The sequence below is a fragment of the Bombina bombina genome, chromosome 3 (assembly GCF_027579735.1).
Source record: "Bombina bombina isolate aBomBom1 chromosome 3, aBomBom1.pri, whole genome shotgun sequence".
Classification (NCBI taxonomy): Eukaryota; Metazoa; Chordata; class Amphibia; order Anura; family Bombinatoridae; genus Bombina; species Bombina bombina.
In genome coordinates, this window is record NC_069501.1 from 1,240,493,767 (window position 1) to 1,240,514,421 (window position 20,655).

The 20,655-nt window shown below is 40.9% G+C and overlaps 1 protein-coding gene across 1 annotated transcript in view; it reads left to right on the plus strand.

Moving 5' to 3' along the window:
* POLD3 (DNA polymerase delta 3, accessory subunit) overlaps positions 1-20,655 on the plus strand; it is a 52,115-nt gene that overhangs the window by 17,885 nt on the left and 13,575 nt on the right. The window contains exons 6-9 of the mRNA XM_053708756.1: positions 2,097-2,349; positions 2,969-3,041; positions 3,496-3,649; positions 6,176-6,273. Coding sequence (XP_053564731.1) covers positions 2,097-2,349; positions 2,969-3,041; positions 3,496-3,649; positions 6,176-6,273 — 578 coding nt within the window. The remainder of the gene's footprint in view (positions 1-2,096; positions 2,350-2,968; positions 3,042-3,495; positions 3,650-6,175; positions 6,274-20,655) is intronic.

Consider the following 20,655-nt stretch of genomic DNA (forward strand, 5'->3'; position numbering starts at 1 on the left):
ACTTTCTGTCCCACCCTAGACTTAAAATGCCTAAACAAATTCCTTGGGGTTCCGTCCTTCAAGATGGAAACTATTCGTTCCATTGGTTCAGGTAGGTCAGTTCATGACGACCATAGACCTGAAGGATGCGTACCTTCATGTTCCCACTCTCAGGGATCATCACCAGTTTCTGAGGTTTGCCTTCCTGGACAAACATTCCAGTTTGTTGCACTTCCGTTTGGGCTGGCCACGGCTCCCAGAATATTCCCAAAGGTTCTGGGAGCTCTATTGGCAGTGGTCAGATCCCAGGGAATTGCTGTGGCGCCTTATCTAGACGACATCTTGGTTTAAGCGTCATCTTTTCAACTAGCAAAATTCATACAGAGATGTTGTTGTTCTTTCTACGTACCCACAGGTGGAAAGTGAATCTGGAAAAGAGTTCTCTGGTTCCAGCTAAGAGTGTGTGTTTCCTTGGGACAATAATAGATTCCATGTCCATGAAACTTTTCCTGACGGACGTCAGAACATCCAAACTTCTTGCTGCTTGCCTTTCTCTCCGGTCTGCCGTCATCCAACAGTGGCTCAATGCATGGAGGTGATTGGTCTGATGGCGGCTTCCATGGACGACATTCCTTTTGCTCGGTTTCATCTTCGACCGCTGCAGCTTTGCATGCTCAGTCAATGGAACGGAGATCATTCCGACTTATCACAAAGAATAGATCTGGGGAGCAGTTTAGGGCTCTAAAAGTTCAAGGCCTGTGGACTCGAGAGGAGTCTTCACTCCCCATAAACATCTTGGAGTTGAGAGCAATCTTCAATGCCTTGGTAGCTTGGCCTCAATTATTTTTAGTCTGGTTTATCAGATTCAAGTCAGACAACATCACCTCAGTGGCTTACATCAACCACCAGGGAAGAACTGAGTTCCTTGGCTATATAGGAGGTGTCTCGCATTTTGCAGTGGGCGGAAGCTCACGATTGTCTCCTTTCTTCCATCCACATTTCAGGAGTGGACAATTGGAAGGCGGAACAAATTTGCAAGGCGGCTACATGGTGCTCTTTGTGTACTTTTTCCAAATGCTACAAATTTGATACTTTTGCCTCGACTAAGGCTTCTTTTGGGAGACAGGTTCTGCAAGCGGTGGTGCCTTCTATTATGGTCCTTGTGCCTTGTTCTCCCTCCCTGTTCAATCCGTGTCCTCTAGCTTGGGTATTGGTTCCCACTAGTAATTGGAATGACGTTGCGGACTCTCCATGTAATTGGAAAGAAAACCATTTATGTTAACCTGATAAATTTATTTCCGGATATGGAGAGTCTAAGACCCCGCCCTCTTTTTAATTATAATACGGCAGGTTTTTTTGAGTAAACCTCAGGCACCCTTTTTTCACACTTGTGTTTCTTCTTTTTCCATTTTTCCTTCGGCGGAATGACTGGGGATTATGGGCAAGGGAAGTTGCTCTCAACAGCTTTGCTGGGGTGCTCTTTGCCGCCTCCTGGCCAGGAGTTGAATATCCCACTAGTAATTGGAATGACGTTGTGGACTCTCCATGTCCGGAAAGAAAGAAGTTTATTAGGTAAGCATACAATTTGTTTTTTTCTTTCTGCTTGTTCTAATTGAATCTGGAAGAGGGGTTTCTGTAAAATGTGTTTCCTAAGCATGTATGTGATATTAAGCTAAGAACATGAACCCCGTTTTTTTTTTTTTTTTTTCATTCAGCATAATTCAGAGCATACAATTTTAAAAAAAATTCCCAGTTTACTTTTTATTAAACATACTTTATTCTCTGGGTATTCTTTGTTAAAAAAGCAAGTAGAGAGACTCAGGAGGGTTGTCTGGCCTACCATAGGGCAGCAGTTTTGCAAGAATGCTTTGTTATGCATTGTGCACACACTGCCATCTAGTGCTTTAAAACAAAACTGCTGCCATGTTGATCTCCAGACATGCATGCAAAGAATACAAGAACAAAGTAAATTTGATGATAGAAGTAAATTGGAAACTTTCTCAAAATCGGGAAATAAAAACATTGGGTTTGATGTCCCTTTAAGAAAATAAACCCCATTATTCCACAAGGTCTCTTGTATACAAGGTCTAAAAAATAAAATATTTTGTATGTCGCAGGTTTAGTGCCATTCAATGTGCTGATTCTGTGCCGAGATCACCCGAGGATATGTCCCAGCTCCGGAAATCAAATTTCAAAGAAACAGAGTCTGTGCAAGAAACACCTAAACCAACTGTCAATGGGCATGGTTTACCACCTGCCGCTAAAGCAGCAACCCAGCAGCCCAAAGGCATTATGGGAATGTTCTCTCGACAAACTGTAAAACAACAAGAATCTCAAAAAGAAGCTAAGGCAGAGCCAAAGGAATCTGTGGTCAGTCACCTTTGTTACAAAATCAGCGTCACAAAAATGCCTTTTAAATTTTTTATTGTAAAAACATATGCAAATAATAGTGCAGGTTTATCCTTCTCTCCTTGAAAGTAACTGAGCCAGGGACATTTTTGAAGAGCTATGGCCATTTTGTAGGCGCAAGTGTCCTGGATCTTGGAATTTGTCAAACCCTGGTGTAATGTTTTACATGTTCTAATGTAAATTGCTGAGCTGAGAGGCGGATTGGTAACAGAATGTTGTCGTAATAGCAATAAATTAAATTGACTTAAATTTCCATATTGGGTTACAGGTACTCGAGGCTTTATTTTCCACGTGTTCATGTTTAGTTTGCTGTCTTGAGTAAGAATCTTAGGGTGGGTGGGCAATGTATTTCCTGTGAAGGGCTATAGCGGGACTCCAGGTGTACTGTGTACTTACGATGTACGGTTACATTAAAGTTTTTTTTTTTAAGGTTTGTATGACATCCACTTTGCTTTTACAGTTAAGATAGTTTCACCCATATTCATCCATACTCACAAATTTCATTCTACCTCCTTTTTACATCCCTTAATTGAGTGATTTGTTATTAAAACATTTTTTTATTTTTTTTTTTCATTTAAAGTCAATTGCAGAAAGCAGCAAACCATCTGCTAAAGCAAATGCCATGAACAACTTCTTTGGAAAGGCTTCATTAAGTGAGTAAAACCAATCTTAATCCAATCCAGTAGTCTGTTTTAGAACTAGAAGCTTTATTTGCAAAGAACATTGGTGACTAATGCTATTGTGGGAAGAGTGGAAATCTAATTTAGTAATGGGTAAACGGCATCACTCAAAGAATGCAGCTTCCCAAGTTCACAAATGGTGGCAGTGTACTTTGTACTCTTGTATTCGACCAAAATTAGCGGGTTGGGGAGTGCAGTAATGCAGACAGTTTGTGAGTTGATGCGTTCACTGGAGGTAAAGAAGGAATGTTAAAGAGGGTCAGGTTTGGGGCTGCAGGGAATACACTGAGAGCCACATGCAACATACTGGGCTGATACTTTTGTCACTTGTCTAATTTGGCGTAAGCTCTTCCTAAAAATGTAAATCTACAGATTACTGCTGACATTGTTGTGTAGCACTGTTTATATCCGATATAATTATCTGTAGATAAAATCAAGGAAACCTCATCCACGAGTGAAGCTTTAAAAGAGGAAAAACCCTCAACCCAATCTCTACCTGTAACCCAACCCCCACCCACCCCAGCAGCGCCCCCTGAGGAGATGTCTGTAGAGCACAGCGAACCAACAAAGAAGAAGAAAAGGTAATCCTGAAGAACACTGGCTTTATATCAGATTGGTACTAAAATAAATGCCCTAATTATTATCGGTTATTTGTAGAGCGCCAACAGATTCCGCAGCCCTAATGCAATGACAATGAGTAAATTAAGGTTTAGATTTCCCCCATATCTTTTTAATTAAATAAATAAAAACATTTAATAGTTTGGGGACCAGTGATGGATGATTTGCTGCCGATACACAATTTAGATTCACTTAAATTATTTTATATATAACTTTGTAATCTTTAAAGTGCCTTTTGTAGCTTTTTTTTTTTTTAGTTGTATTATGGAATGTTTTAACGTACCCTATCAGATTATTTTTAAATTCACTTGTACATAAAATGGATATTAATGCTCCCAGAGATTTGCACTATAAAATGTATAAAGAAAATGTTAAACGGCTTTCAATTTGGAATCCTTGGGTAGACTCTGCAGTATCAATGGAAACTAGCTGCCGATTGGTGGTGGCACATACGTTTGTCATTTGCTTAAAGAAACATGAAACCCAACATGTTTTATGATTGGCAGAGCATACACTAGGGCTGCACGATTAATCGCATATGCGATTTAAAACCGTGATTAATCACCGCGATTTTAAAACCGCGAGGAGCTGCGATTTTTTTTTCCTACATAAAAAATTCCTTTAGAAGTGGCTGTAATGCATTCATTTATTTGTGATTTCTTGCAAACCAGCTCCATCTAGTGGTTGCTTTTAGCACACATTTGTAAAATGGCTTGCATCAGCCAATAGGATTTTTTTTCTACCTTAATTCCGATTGGCTGATAGAATTCTATCAGCCAATCGGAATTGAAGGGATGCCATCTTGGATGATGTCACTTAAAGGTACCTTCATTCTGTGTTAGCCGTCGGATGAAGAGGATGCTCCGCGTCGGATGTCTTGAAGATGGAACCGCTCCGTGCCGGATGGATGAAGATAGAAGATGACGTCTGGATGAAGACTTCTGCCCGTCTGGAGGACCACTTCGCCCGGCTTGGAAGAAGACTTTTCCCGGCTTCATTGAGGACTTCGGCCCAGTTGGAAGAAGACTTCTCCCGGTAAGGTGATCTTCAAGGGGTTAGTGTTAGTTTTTTTTTTAAGGGGCTATTGGGTGGGTTTTAGAGTAGGGTTGGTTGTGTGAGTGGTGGGTTTTAATGTTGGGGGATTTGTATCTTTTTTTTTTTTTTTTTTTACCCAGGTAAAAGAGCTGATTACTTTGGGGCAATGCCCTGCAAAAGGCCCTTTGAAGGGCTATTTGTAATTTAGTGTAGGGTACGTTTTTTTTTATTTTGGTGGGGGGGGGCTTTTTTATTTTGTTAGGGGGATTAGATTAGGTGTAATTAGTTTAAAAATCTTGTAATTTGTTTATTTTCTGTAATTTAGTGTTTTTTTTTTTTTTTGTACTTTAGCTAATTGTATTTAATTGTATTTCATTTAGGGAATTAATTTAATTATAGTGTAGTGTTAGGTGTAATTGTAACTTAGGTTAGGTTTTATTTTACATGTACTTTAGGATTTATTTTATAGGTAAGTATTTAGTTTTAAATAGGAATAATTTAGTTAATGATAGGAATTTTATTTAGATTTATTGTAATTATATTTAAGTTAAGGGGTGTTAGGGTTAGACTTAGATTTAGGGGTTAATAACTTTAATATAGTGGCGGCGATGTTGGGGTGGCAGATTAGGGGTTAATAATATTTAACTAATGTTTGTGAGGCGGGAGTGCGGTGGTTTAGGGTTTAATATATTTATTATAGTGGCAGTAATGTCCGGTTTGGCAGATTAGGGGTTAAAAATGTTTTAGTATTTGCGATGCGGGAGGGCCTCGGTTTAGGGGTTAATAGGTAGTTTATGGGTGCTAGTGTACTTTTTAGCACTTTAGTTGAGTTTTATGCTACGGCGTTGTAGTGTAAAACTCTTAACTACTGACTTTAAAATGCGGTACCAGTCTTGACAGGAGAGGGTCTACCGCTCACTTTTTGGCAGACTCGTAATACCGGCGCTATGCAAGTCCCATTTAAAAAAAATTACGTAAGTGGATTTGCAGTATTTCCAAGTCTGGCCAAAAAAGTGAGCCGTGACCCTAAACCTTTAAGACTCTTAATACCAGCGGGCGTTAAAAAGCAGCGTTAGGAGGTCCTAACGCAACACTCCTAGCTGAAAATTTGCTTAATTCCGGTGTCCTTTGTTGAAGAAGCAGTAATTAACTACTGGGTGATCTGGTGAGCCAATAACTAGGCATATGTGCAGCCACCAATGAGCAGCTAGCTCCTAGTAGTGCATTGCTGCTACTGAGCCTACCTAGGTATGTTTTTTAACAAATGATACTAAGAAAATGAAGAAAAATTGATAGTTGGAGAGTTGTTTTAAATTGCCTGCTCTATCTGAATCCTGAGTTCCATTTTGACTTTAGTGTCTCCTTGGTTTTACTTATTGCTAATTGTATATTACAAACCAAATCCTTCTTTTATTCTGTTCATTTTATTCTAATATGTTTTCTTCCATGAGCAGCAGAAAGAAACGGGCTGACAGTGACGAGGAAGAGGAAAAAACAGTGAAAAAGAGAAGAAGAATAAAAAAACCACAATCTGACAGCAGTGAGGATGAGTGTAAGTTGTGACGGGATTCTCTTTCTATATGAGCTTAATACAGTAGCTTCCTTCCTTAGTGAATAGTATTAATTATAATAAAGCGATAATAAAAACTAGGAGCATGCACCTAGCAATGATAAAACAATTACAGCGATAAACCAGTGATTAGTAAATGTATTGTAGGTCCAAATAATGCAGCAAGTGTGATTATACCATTAGCTAATTACATAAGTAAAGATAATATAACAATGACTGTCATGTTACTTACTTAAAGGACCAGTCAACACAGTAGATTTGCATAATCAACACATGCAAGATAACAAGACAATGCAATAGCACTTAGTCTGAACTTCAAATGAGTAGTAGATTTTTTTTCTGACAATTTTAAAAGTTATGTCTTTTTCCACTCCCCCTGTACCATGTGACAGCCATCAGCCAATCAAAAATGCATACACGTACCATGTGACAGCCATCAGCCATTCATGAATGCATACACACTTATTCTTGCACATGCTCAGTAGGAGCTGGTGACTCAAAAAGTTTAAATATAAAAAGATTGTGCACATTTTGTTAATGGAAGTAAATTGTAAAGTTGTTTAAAATAGCATGCTCTATCTGAATAATGAAAGTTTAATTTTGATTGAATGTCCCTTTAAATCAAAATATAGAGAAGGATGATTTGCAACGATTTTCTAAACCATGTAACAGTCTCTCTCTTCTGCACTATTGTGCATATATTTGTGTGTATATATGCATATGGACACACACACACACACACACACACACACACGTGAGTACACCCCTCACGTTTTTGTAAATATTTTATATCTTTTCATGTGACAACACTGAAGAAATGACACTTTGTTACAATGTGAAGTAGTGAGTGTACAGCCTGTATAACAGTGTACATTTGCTGCCCCCTCAAAATAACTCAACACACAGCCATTAATGTCTAAACCGTTGGCAACAAAAGTGAGTACACCCCTAAGTGGAAATGTCCAAATTGGGCCCAATTAGCCATTTTCCCTCCCCGGTGTTATGTGACTCGTTAGTGTTACAAGGTCTCGGGTGTGAATGGGGAGCAGGTGTGTTAAATTCGATGTTATCGCTCTCACACTCTCATACTGGTCACTGTAAGCTCAACATGGCACCTCAAGGCAAAGAACTCTCTGAGGATCTGAAAAAAAGAATTGTTGCTCTACATAAAGATGGCCTAGGCTATAAAAAGATTGCCAAGACCCTGAAACTGAGCTGCAGCACAGTGGGCAAGACCATACAGCGTTTTCACAGGACAGGTTCCACTCAGAACAGGCCTCACCATGGTCGACCAAAGAAGTTGAGTGCACGTGCTCAGCGTCATATCCAGAGGTTGTCTTTGTGAAATAGACGTACAATTGCTGCCAGCATTGCTGCAGAGGTTGAAGGGGTGGGAGGTCAGCCTGTCAGTACTCAGACCATACGCTGCACACTGCATCAGATTGGTCTGCATGGCTGTTGTCCTGGATGCACAAGAAAGCCAGCAAACCGTTGCTGAAGACAAGCAGACTAAGAACATGGATTACTGGAACCATGTCCTGTGGTCCGATGAGACCAAGGTAAAATAACATTTTTTATAAGATATGACGAGTCCACGGATTTCATCCTTACTTGTGGGATATCGCCTCCTGGTCAGCAGGAAGTGGCAAAGAGCTCCACAGCAGAGCTGCATATATAGCCCCTCCCTTCCCTCCCCCCCCCAGTCATTCTCTTTGCCTGTGTTAGTGATAGGAAGAGGTAAAGTGAGGTGTTTAGTTTTGATTCTTCAATCAAGAATTTTTTGTTTTTAAATGGTGCCAAAGTGTACTATTTTATTACAGAGCAGCTTCAAGTAGTCTTTTTAGACTGTGGGAACTGGTGGATTTTTGTCTCCACTGTGCCTCCCAGAATTGTGCTGCGTTGATGTACAAAGTCTTAGAAAATCTTAACTAAGACTTTTTCTGTTTCACAGGACCTTAGGAAGATATGAAAGGTCACCTCTTGACACTGTGAAGACTCAGCATAAAGGTAAGTGCAGTTCTTATTATTCTGGGGAACAGAATTAGATGGACTGTATTTTTCCTATGCTGGGGATTGGTATGTAAGTACAACAGTGACAGAACCTGACACTCTAGAAATTTATGACCTAGAAGCGATGGTATACATATACAATATGTCATAAGGTACCAAGTTCTCTGACTAAGTTTATTAAAGAGGGAGAAACTGGGGAATATTGTGTATATGCTTGCTAGACATTCAGGCGTGTGTGCCTTGAAGCGCTAGGGAGTTGTATGGGGGCTATTGTTATGAGGCTGGAGACACAAGGGTTAACAGATAGCTGTACGTTTATGTTATATGTCTATTCCGGAGTGCATATGAGTACTTTTAGCTCCGGTTAATGGCGAATGTTGCTTATTTTCATAGAGCACGTTACATTACGCCCACGAGGGGCGGAGCTAGACTTCGCACGTTTTCATAGCGCAGTCAGTTGGTGATAGTTCAATCGTCTACAGCCTCTAGCCTGTTCTTCTGGATGCGTATGTGGTAATATTCTTGTTCTGGTCACAGGTGCAGGTAGGAGCCGCAGCAGAGCTGCGGCGAGGGTGACGAGGCTTTTAATATTAGAAACAGTCTATGCCTTATTATTGTGGATTTTTACCAAATCATAATACACGGTGTAAGAGGGAAGGTTTATCTTAGAACTTCTCCTTTGCAATATAAGAAAACGGATATGTCATTTAAAAAATAAAAGACTGTTATATATGTACTTTGAGTCTTAAAGATACAGTACTCAATATTTTATTTTTGCAATAGAATTCTGTGAGTCTCATTTTTTTCTATTTTTGTCACTTTATTATGATGGATTAGCATAGTGCATGCCTCGTGTCTTTACATGCCATTGTGGAACCCCCTGTTACACTTTGTCCCTCATGTATAACTAGGGCATTACAGTGTAAGGAACAAATTATCTTCTCTGATGATGATAATTGTACTCAGGATGATGAGGTTCAGGATAAAACTCTATCCCAAGCGTCTCAGCCCATAACGCCCACACAAGCGACGCCATGTTCTTTATCAGTGTCTGCGTCATTCACTCTGCAGGATATGGCTACAGTTATGTCCTCAACCCTTACAGAGGTGTTATCTAAGTTGTACAGGGTAAACGTACAGGGTAAACGTAGTAGAGTAGAGACCCAGGTAGTCCAGGCGACCTCTGATTCCTGATCTTCCCTCCCAGGAATCTGAAGGAGGGGGTAGGGAGATTTTATCAAAAGGAGAACTGTCTGACTCAGGTAGTGCATTACCCAAGACAGATTCAGACGTGATGTCCTTCAGATTTAAGCTTGAACACCTTCGTCTGTTATTACGGGAGGTTTTGTTAACTCTGGACGATTGTGACTCTATTGTAGTCCCTCCAGAGAAATTGTGTAAGATGGACAGATATTTGGAAGTTCCTACTTACACTGACGTTTTTCCGATTCCCAAAAGAATTTCGGAAATTAACAAGGAATGGGAAAGGCCAGGTATACCTTTCTCTCCTTCCCCTATATTTAAGAAAATGTACCCTTTATCTGACACAGTTAGGGATGTCTGGCAAACGATTCCTAAGGTGGAGGGAGCTATGTCTACTCTAGCTAAGCGTACAACTATTCCTATTGAGGACAGTTGTGCTTTCAATATATGACTACCGTGGACTTAAAGGATGCATATCTTCACATTCCTATCCACAGAGATCATCACCAGTTTCTAAGGTTTGCCTTCCTGGACAAACATTTTCAGTTTGTGGCTCTTCCCTTCAAGATAGCCACGGCTCCCAGGATCTTTACGAAAGTTCTAGGGTCTTTGCTAGCGGTTCTCAGATCGCGGGGCATTGCAGTGGTGTCTTATCTAGACGATATTCTAATCCAGGCGTCCTCTTTTCAACAGAGTCCCATACCGACATGGTTCTGTCCTTTCTAAGGACTCATGGGTGGAAGGTGAATCTAGAAAAGAGTTCACTAATTCCACAGACAAAGGTTCCTTTCCTGGGAACTCCTAATAGATTCCGTATCCATGAAGATCTTTTTGATGGAAGTCAGAATGTTAAAGATTCTGATGACATGCCGAACTCTTCAGTCCACTCCTCAGCCCTCAGTGCATGGAGGTAATCGGATTGATGGTGGCGGCAATGGACATCATTCCGTTTGCACGGTTTCATCTCAGACCTCTACAACTGAGCATGCTCAGACAGTGGAATGGGGATTATGCAAATTTGTCTCCTCAGATAGATCTGGATCAGGAGACAAGAGACTCTCTTCTTTGGTGGTTGTCGCCGGATCATCTGTCCCAAGGGACGTGCTTCCGCAGACCTTCATGGGTGATCGTGACAACAGATGCCAGCCTACTTGGATGGGGGGCAGTCTGGAATTCCCTGAAAACTCAGGGAGTGTGGACTCGAGCGGATTCTCTACTTCCCATAAATATTCTAGAGTTGAGAGCAATATTAAGGTTGTTTCTAACAGGAAATTGTGGTTCCTTCATTATGTCCTAACCCTTCTTCTAAGACAGAGCGTCTGCTACATAACTTGGATGTAGTTCGTGCTTTAAAATTTTATTTGCAGGTGACTAAGGATTTTCGTCAAACATCTTCTTTGTGGTTTTTGCCGGGAAACGTAGGGGTCAGAAGGCTACGGCTACCTCTCTTTCTTTTTGGCTGAAGAGTATCATCCGTTTGGCATACGAGACTGCTGGACAGCAACCTCCTGAACGAATTACGGCTCATTCTACTAGGGCTGTGGCTTCCTCATGGGCATTTAAAAATGATGCTTCTGTTAAACAGATTTGCAAGGCTGCTACTTGGCCGTCTCTTCATACTTTTTCCAAATTTTACAAATTTGATACATTTGCTTCTTCTGAGGCTGTTTTTGGGAGAAAGGTTCTTCAAGCAGTGGTGCCTTCAGTTTAGGTCCCTGTCTTGTTCCTCCCTTTCATCCGTGTCCTATAGCTTTGGTATTGTATCCCACAAGTAAGGATGAAATCTGTGGACTCGTCATATCTTGTAAAAGAAAAGGAAATTTATGCTTGCCTGATAAACTTATTTCTTTTACGATATGACGAGTCCACGGCCCACCCTGTTACTTTTAGAAAGACAGGTTTTTATTTTTATTAAACTTCAGTCACCTCTGCTCCTTGCACTTTCCCTTTCTCTTCCTAACTTATGTCGAATGACTGGAGGGGGAGGGAAGGGAGGGGCTATATATGCAGCTCTGCTGTGGAGCTCTTTGCCACTTCCTGCTGACCAGGAGGCGATATCCCACAAGTAAGGATGAAATCCATGGATTCGTCATATCGTAAAAGATATAAATTTATCAGCTAAGCATAAATTTCCTTTTGGTTCAGATGGTGTCAAGCATGTGTTGCGGTAACCAGGTGAGGAGTGCAAAGAAAAGTGTGTCTTGCCTACAGTCAAGCATGGTGGTGGGAGTGTTATGGTCTGGGCCTGCATGAGTGCTGCTGGCACTGGGGAGCTACAGTTCATTAAAGGAACCATGAATGCCAACATGTACTGTGACATACTGAAGCAGAGCATGATCCCCCTGCTTTCAGGGACTGGGCCGCAAGGCAGTATTCTAACATAACGACCCCAAACACACTTCCAAGACGACCACTGACTTGCTAAAGAAGCTGAGGGTAAAGTTGATGGACTAGCCAAGCATGTCTCCAGACCTAAACCCTATTGAGCATCTGTGTGGCATCCTCAAACGGAAGGGGGGGGGGAGCGCAAGATCACTAACATCCACCAGCTCCGTGATGTTATGGATGGAGTGGCAGAGGTCTCCAGTAGCAACCTGTGAAGCTCTGGTGAACTCCATGCCCAAGAGGTTTAAGGCAGTGCTGGAAAATAATGGTATTACTTTTGTTTCCAACGGTTTAGCCATTAATGGCTGTGTGCTGAGTTATTTTGAGGGGACAGCAAATTTACTCTGTTATACAGGCTGTACACTCACTACTTTACATTGTAGCAAAGTGACATTTCTTCATGTGTATATGTATGTATACAAATGTATAAATAAATACAATTTGGGCTCTGGATGCATTCAACTCTGAATAAGGGTTTGGAATAGTGAGATTTTAATAAACATATATCAAAGTAAGTCTACACAGTACTGAACATGTTTAACCCCTTAATGACCGGACCATTTTTCAATTTTATTACCCTTAATGACAATGGCTATTTTTACATTTCTGCAGTGTTTGTGTTTAGCTGTAATTTTCCTCTTACTCATTTACTGTACCCACACATATTATATACCGTTTTTCTCGCCATTAAATGGACTTTCTAAGGATACCATTATTTTCATCATATTTTATAATTTACTAAAAAAAAAAAAAAAATATGAGGAAAAAATTGAAAAAAAACACACTTTTTCTAACTTTGACCCCCAAAATCTGTTACACATCTACAATCACCAAAAAACACCCATGCTAAATAGTTTCTAAATTTTGTCCTGAGTTTAGAAATACCCAATGTTAACATGTTCTTAGCTTTTTTTGCAAGTTATAGGGCCATAAATACAAGTAGCACTTCGCTATTTCCAAACCACTTTTTTTCAAAATTAGCGCTAGTTACATTGGAACCCTGATATCTGTCAGGAATACCTGAATATCCCTTGACATGTATATATTTTTTGTTAGAAGACAACCCAAAGTATTGATCTAGGCACATTTTGGTATATTTTATTCCACCATTTCACCGCCAAATGCGAGCAAATAAAAAAAAAAACTTTACTTTTTTCACAATTTTAGGTTTCTCACTGAAATTATTTACAAACAGCTTGTGCTATTATGGCACAAATTGTTGTAAAAGCTTCTTTGGGGTCCCCTTTGTTCAGAAATAGCAGACTTATATGGCTTTGGCATTGCTTTTTTGTAATTAGAAGGCCGCTAAATGCTGCTGCGCACCACACGTAAATTATGCCCAGCAGTGAAGGGGTTAATTAGGTAGGTTGTAGGGAGCTTGCAGGGTTAATTTTAGCTTTAGGGTAGAGATCAGCCTCCCACCTGACACATCCCACCCCCTGATCCCTCCCAAACAGCTCTCTTCCCTCCCCCACCCCACAAATGTCCCCGCCATCTTAAGTACTGGCAGAAAGTCTGCCAGTACTAAATAAAAGGAGTTTTTTTTTTTTTTTTTTATAAAAAAAAATAAAATATTTTAGCTGTGATGGACTCCTGCCTTAGCCCCAACCTCCATGATCCCCCCCCCCCCCCCAGCTCTCTAACCCTCTCCCCTATCTAATTGCGGCCATCTTGGGTACTGGCAGCTGTCTGCCAGTACCCAATTTGCACAAAAACATATAAGTATTTTCTGCTTTTTTTCTTTTTTGGGGGGTTTTCTGTAGTGTAGCAGCCCCCCACAATACCCCTCCCCCTCCCAGATCCTTTTATATGATTTAAAAAAATATTTATTCCCCCCCCCCCCCCCCCCCCCCCCCCCCCCCCCTCTTCCCTCATTGGTGTCAGTGGCCAGCTAATACGCACGCGCGCTCCCGGCGTGCACATTGCACTTCTAGGAACCGGATGCCGGGTAGCGATGGGCCGCCCACCCACCTCCCTGTTGCGCTCCCACCCACCAACGAACTACCGGTGCAGAGAGGGCCACAGAGTGGCCCTCTCTGCATCGGAGTCTTCTAAAAAGGTATTGCAGGATGCCTCCATATGGAGGCATCACTGCAATACCCTGAGAGCTGCTGGAAGCGATTGCGATCGCTTCCAGCACTCTCCTAGACAACTGACGTACCAGGTACGTCCATTGTCATTAACTACTTGTTAATGCATGACGTACCTGGTACGTCAGTTGTCATTAAGGGGTTAAAGTGATGGTAAATCCTAGCGTTTGTGAAACGCTAGGATTGACCATTGGAACAAATAAAGGGGACTTTCATTATAAAATACTTCATGATGAAAACTCCTTTATTTGTTCCAAGCGATTGCCATTCTGAGCTGCTAAGGCAGCCCACCGCCATGCAGAATGCTATTTTCCCTATTTGGCTTAGAGGTGACGTTTCCATAGGATTTACCATCACTTTAAGTCTAAGATCAAGGCCCACTGTAACAAACCTGTTCATACGTAACGTGTTTGGTACATTGCTGCCACGATATTAGAACTAAACACAGTACAATGCTAACTTGTGAAGGCTATACAAATATAATATTAATATTAAAGGTTTGCACTAACATGTTTTTAAAAATGTTAAGTTAAACACAATTTTGTAAAATGGGGGAAAAAAACTGCTATTGTCTTATATGGGATATTTAATATGCTGTACAGTCTTGTTCCTAAAAACAAAATGACGAAAATTAAAAACACATTTAATTAAATAGCCAACTTGAATTTAAATGCATCATATTTTACAGTATAATGCATGTAACAAACTATATATACACCATCCCGTTTATTATTTATGTACAACTTTATTGTAACGAGGTTGATTGTCAGATGACACATGCAAATTGTATTGCCATTCAATACTGTCTAAATGAGTCCTTTACATTACACCTTTTACTGCCTCAAAACACTGATTTCAGCCCTTTAGAACAGTTTGCCGGAAATCTTGATTGCAATGCAGATCCCTTTTATAACACACTGCTATTTTGATGATGCTCACAACTACGGGCCCTTTTTAGACTTTGCTTTCTTTAAAACACTGGTTTTCAAACCTGTCCTCAGACCTCCCCAACAGGCCAGATTGTCAGGATTACCTTGGATGAGAGCGGTAAAATTACCATGTTTACTAATTAGCTGATTATTTCACCTGTGCTCCAGTTCAGATATCCTCAGAATGTGGTCTGTTAGGGAGGTCTGAGGGCAGGTTTAAAAAAAAAATATATACAAGTATTCGCTAACCGTTCTTTCTCCATTTGTGAAAAAGTAATTCAACTATATAAGTTCTGATTTCAGTTCCCTATCTGAGGATATGGCTGTATTATTTACTTCTTAGTTTGTGAGTAATTTTATGATGATCAAAAGCTTCCCGGCATTGTAATGTAGGCGTTTCTTTCACATTCAGAATCCTGCAAAGCAAAATTTATAAAATTGTTTGAAAGAATTTGCAGTGCTGACAAAACTTCTTCGCTAATCTCGCCAGAGCGGAGAGCTTTAGATCGCTCTTTTTTTACCTTTTGTAGTAAGCTGATCATTAATGTTTTATAGTGTATTAAAAGATTTCTAGCGCCATGAGAAATTTTTCAAGATTATTACTTGAATTGAGCTAATATGGCAACTTGTGATGAAAATTGTTTAAACCTGATGTTTGACTTACAGGAATGTGGAATAAAAAATTAAACTTTCATTGTTCAAACACTTTTCAGTTTACTTCTGGCGTAAATGAATTTCTTCTCTTGGTCTCTCATTACAACTGCCCCTTTTCATTAGCTCATGCAGAGGTAGAAGCGACCTGTAGAGAGAGCAGTAGCAGTCAGTTGTGAACAACATTGTCTCAGTCTTTTTACTAGCTTAATTTATTATAGTGGCTGAGCTACTGCACTCTAAATCTCCCTTTTACAGGTTGCTTGTATAACTTTTCTACTTAAAGGCAAATCCACAGTGTATCCAGCACAAACAAACTCAAGCCAGTGTGCAGGCTGTAACAGGGCTACTGCAGAACCCCAAAGTCACAAGATGCACTGTGGCTGCTGTTTTGCATGCATTTCTATGCTCAACCAAGGGCCAGAAAGATGTCAGTCTGACATAATTTTTTTTTCCTCCCAAGTTTTACTTATAATTACCTTAATATGAGGAGAGTCCACTCCTTCATTCCATACTTGTGGGAAATACTGAACCTGGCCACCAGGAGGAGGCAAAGACTTCCCAGCCAAAGACTTAAATACCTCCCCCACTTCCCTCATCCCCCCCCCCCCCAGTCATTCTTTGCCTTTCGACACAAGTCTCACAGGATGGGGAGCTGTTTGGGGTGCCAGAAAGGCACAGGGCCTGTGGACTAGAGAGGAATCCCTCCTCCCGATCAACATCTTGGAACTTTGAGCGCTCTTCAATGCTCTGAAGGGTTAGCCTCTTCTGGGTTCGGGCCAGTTTATCAGATTCCAATCGGACAACATATCCTTGGTGGCTTACATCAACCATCAGGGGGGAACGAGAAGCTCCCTAGCAATGAGGGAAGTATCTTGGATTCTGGAATGGGCAGAGACCCCCAGCTGCTCGCTGTCAGCGATCCACATTCCTGGTGTGGACAACTGGGAACCGGATTTCCTCAGCAGACAATCCTTTCATCCAGGGGTATGGTCTCTCCATCCCAAGGTGTTTGCGGAGATTTGCAGCAGATGGGGGACGCCGGAGATAGATCTCAAGCTACCCAGATATGGGTCTTGGTCCAGGGATCCTCAGGCGGAGCTAATAGATGCATTAGCAGTGCCTTGGAAGTTCAGTCTGATCTACATTTTCCCGCCGTTACCACTTCTCCCTCGTGTAGTGGCCCACATCAAGCAGTTGCAAGCATCAGTGATTCTAATTGCTTCATCGTGGCCTCAGAGGATGTGGTTTGCGGACCTGTTGGGGATGTCCTCCTCTCCTCCATGGAGGTAACCTTTTCGCAGGGATCTGCTGGAGCAAGGTCCTTTTGTTCATCAAAATCTAGATTCTCTGAGGCTGACTGCGTGGAGATTCAACGCTTAGTCCTAGCCCAGAGAGGTTTCTCTGAGAGAGTTATTGATACTTTCATTCACGCTCGTAAGCCGGTTACACGTCACATCTATCATAAGGTGTGGAGGACCTACTTATTCTGGTGTGAAGAGCGTGAATTCCACTGGCATAAGGTCAGGGTTTCTAGTATTATTTCTTTTCTCCAGGATGGTCTGGAGAAGGGCCTTTCTGCTAGCTCCTTTAAGGGGCAGATTTCGGCTCTATCTGTTTTTACTGCACAAGAGGCTCGCTGAGTTTCCAGACGTTCAGTCTTTTGTTAAGGCTCTGACTAGAATCAGGCCTGTGTTTAGATCTAGCGCTCCTCCTTGGAGTTTTAATCTTGTTCTTAAGGTTTGTTTTGCAGAAGGCTCAGTTTGAGCCTATGCATGGAATTGACATTAAATTACCATCTTGGAAGGTTCTTTTTCTACTGGCTATTGCCTCGGCGTGCAGAGTATCTGAGATGACTGCCTTGGAATGTGACAACCCCCCCCCATACCTAGTATTCCATGCTGATAAGGCTGTTCTTCATACTGGGGTATGTTTTCTTCCTAAGGTTGTTTCAGATAGCAACCTCAATCAGGAGATTGTGGTTCCTTCCTTGTGTCCTAATCCTCCTCCTTCGAAAGAGCAGTTACTTCATAATTTGGATGTGGTTCGGGCCTTGAAGTTCTATCTCCAGGCTACGAGGGAGTTTAGACAGACTTCTTCTTTGTTTGTTGTCTATTCTGGGAAGCGCAAGGGGATGAGGGCCTCGTCCCCTTCCTTGTCTTTTTGGTTGAGGAGCATTCGTTTATCTTATGAGACAGCAGGACATCAGCCTCCTCAAAGGGTTAAGCCTCATTCAACTAGAGCTGTGGCTTCCTCTTGGCCCTTCAAGAATGAGGCCTCTATGGATTAGATTTGTGGGGCGGCTACCTGGTCTTCATTACATACCTTTTCCAAATTTTACAAGTTTGGCGTTTTTGCTTTGGCTGAAGCAGCTTTTGGGAGGTTTTGCAGGCTGTGGTGCCCTCACAAAAGGGTCCGCCTTCGCTTTTACCCTCCCGTTTCATTCAGTGTCCTCTAGAGCTTGGGTATATGTTTCCCACAAGTAAGGAATAAAGCTGTGGACTCTCTTCATATTAAGAAGGATACCATAAATTATGCTTACCAGATAATTTCCTTCTGTATGAGAGTCCACGGCCCCCGCCCGCTTTTCTCTTTTGGGGGAAGCTAAATTTGTTTTGTTCTGGTCTTCTGGCACCATTTATACCCTAATATTTCTCCTACTGTTACTTGTTCCCTCTGCAGAATGACTGGAGGATGAGAGAAGTGGGGGAGGTATTTAAGCCAATGGCTGGGGTGTCTTTGCCTCCTGGTGGCCAGGTTCAGTATTTCCCACAATTAAGGAATGAAGCTGTGGACTCTCCTCATACAGAAGGAAAGGAGATTATCTGGTAAGCATAATTTATGGGTTTTTTAAAAAAAAAAGTTTTTTTGTTTTGTTTTTTAAATTTTGACTTCCATGCGCATTTAAAGAGTAACACTTTTTTATTCTAGGACAGTTGCAAGATTAGTAATGAAGCAGCAACACAAGAAGGTGCTAAAATAAGTGCTGTTCAGACATTGGTAGCAGTTAGGGGTTGCATAGGAAGTGTTTGAACAGCGACAAAGCCATATTATTTTCAGAGGCAGGAATATGAGCCTTATTGCACCTGGCTCCCAGGATGTGCGTAGTCCTGAAATGCCTGTGGTCGTCTTTCACACTTGGTGTTTACCTTTTCTTAACTGCCTGTAATTTGCAGCATAAACCTTTACACCAGTCCCTCCCTTTGAAGTGCTGTTTGTTTTCTTCACTGTCCCACAGAGCAGTGGGATTTAATCACAGCTGGACTCGGTTTGTCTTTATAAGTGTTGGCAGCTGCCACTGCGTCGAGAGTAAAGTTTTGCATTTAGATAGCTGTGCTAGGGCCTTCCTGTGCCTTCATAGCTCCCAGCAGAGACTTCGTCAGCGCATTGCTTCATTACCTCACTACGCTGCTCTTTATTTTTGCGTAGTGTCACTTCTCACTAAGTTGGAAAAGGTCACTGCATCTTAGCTTGTCAAAAAGTATTTATTTGAAAATGCTTTTGAGTCACAAAGGCTTAAATACCTTTGTCTGCTTAATTGTTGCTGTGATTGTTTTATGTTTTTCTGCCACCTGATTTCAGCCTTTTTTACATTTCTGCGCAACCATATGTATACTACCTCACTGTGATCACTCATGCTTTTTTGTATAAAGAAGTAACATTTTTGTTACACCGTAATCTAAATATGATGCACATTAGAAATGTTTTAGCTTATTTTTAATATGTTGATGCTGATTTCACATTTAGTTTGTCAAGTAGGCATTTCTCTTTTGTTTTAAAATTAGTTGTTAGAAGTAGTAATTCACATTTTTAGATATGTATACAAGTTCTAGCCTATTTTAAATGGCTCCATTTTTTTTTTTTTTTTCTACTATGACGGCAGAGGGGTCCAGTTTCAACCTCATAAACCAGCAACTAACAGAACTATAAGTCTTACGCACCTGCACATCTTTATCAGACCTTATAGCAGCATAGTTCTGTCAACTTTTTTGTGCTGAATCTTTAGACTTCTGTTCTGGGGCATTTGGATTATTTAAGAATATATTTGTTTGATAGTAGATCCAATGATCCAATAGCTTTTCTTTCACATATACAGGCAACAATGCAGGTCTGGTCTGTAGCCTGAGGAAATGCAAAACATCCGTTCAGACTGCCCTGTTATATTGGTGCTGCTGCATTTTGGATTTTTGTGATCTTTAAGTATAAATGTAATGTTTCCTAATAGTCCTTAATCATGCATATATTTAATGAAGCTGTGTCTATACAGACATATGAATGATTAAAGACTATTGGGTCCGAAACGTTGTAATTATTTCTCTTTAAATTAAATTTATACTTATATTATTGCTGCATCTGCATTTTGGATTTTTGTAAAATTGTGGACTTTGGTATGGAAACTTGCAGCTATGCACACATACGCAAGTGCTGAATTATCCTCTAATTGTCTGTTATATAGCACAACCATCACAAATTAGGAGAGGGGAATAAGTCTCACAACCCCTGTCGCATTATTGTCCTGGTGAAACAATATTTCAGTTAAAGTGATTATAAACTCAGCAAATTAACTTTATTTTAAGACATATTTAAATTAGGGCTATTCACTTACCACTATCATTGTGAGTTAATTCTATTCAAGGTCGCCAGCTAATCATTGTTCTCAGTCTTATTTTTTTTTAATTGTGCTAACCTATTACAGCCAATGAGAGAGCATTTTTTCTTAATGACACGATGAGTCCACGGATTATCTTAATTACTAATGGAATATTCACCTCCTGGTCAGCAGGAGATGGCAAAGAGCACCACAGCAGAGCTGTTAAATAGCTCCTCCCTTCCCTCCCACCCCAGTCATTCTCTTTGCCTACGTTAGTTATAGGAAGTGGCAAAGTGAGGTGTTAGTTTTAGATTCTTCAATCAAGAGTTTGTTTTTAAAGTAGTGCAAGATTGTGCTGCTTTGTTCTAGGGTGTAGCCGTAGTCCATATCAGTCTCTTCAGTAGAGCTTTGGTGGCTTTAGAGCAATGGGAACTTGTGGGACATAATTCTCACTGCGCCTCCCATATTTATGCTGCCCTGTTTGCAAGAGTCTGATAGAGAAATA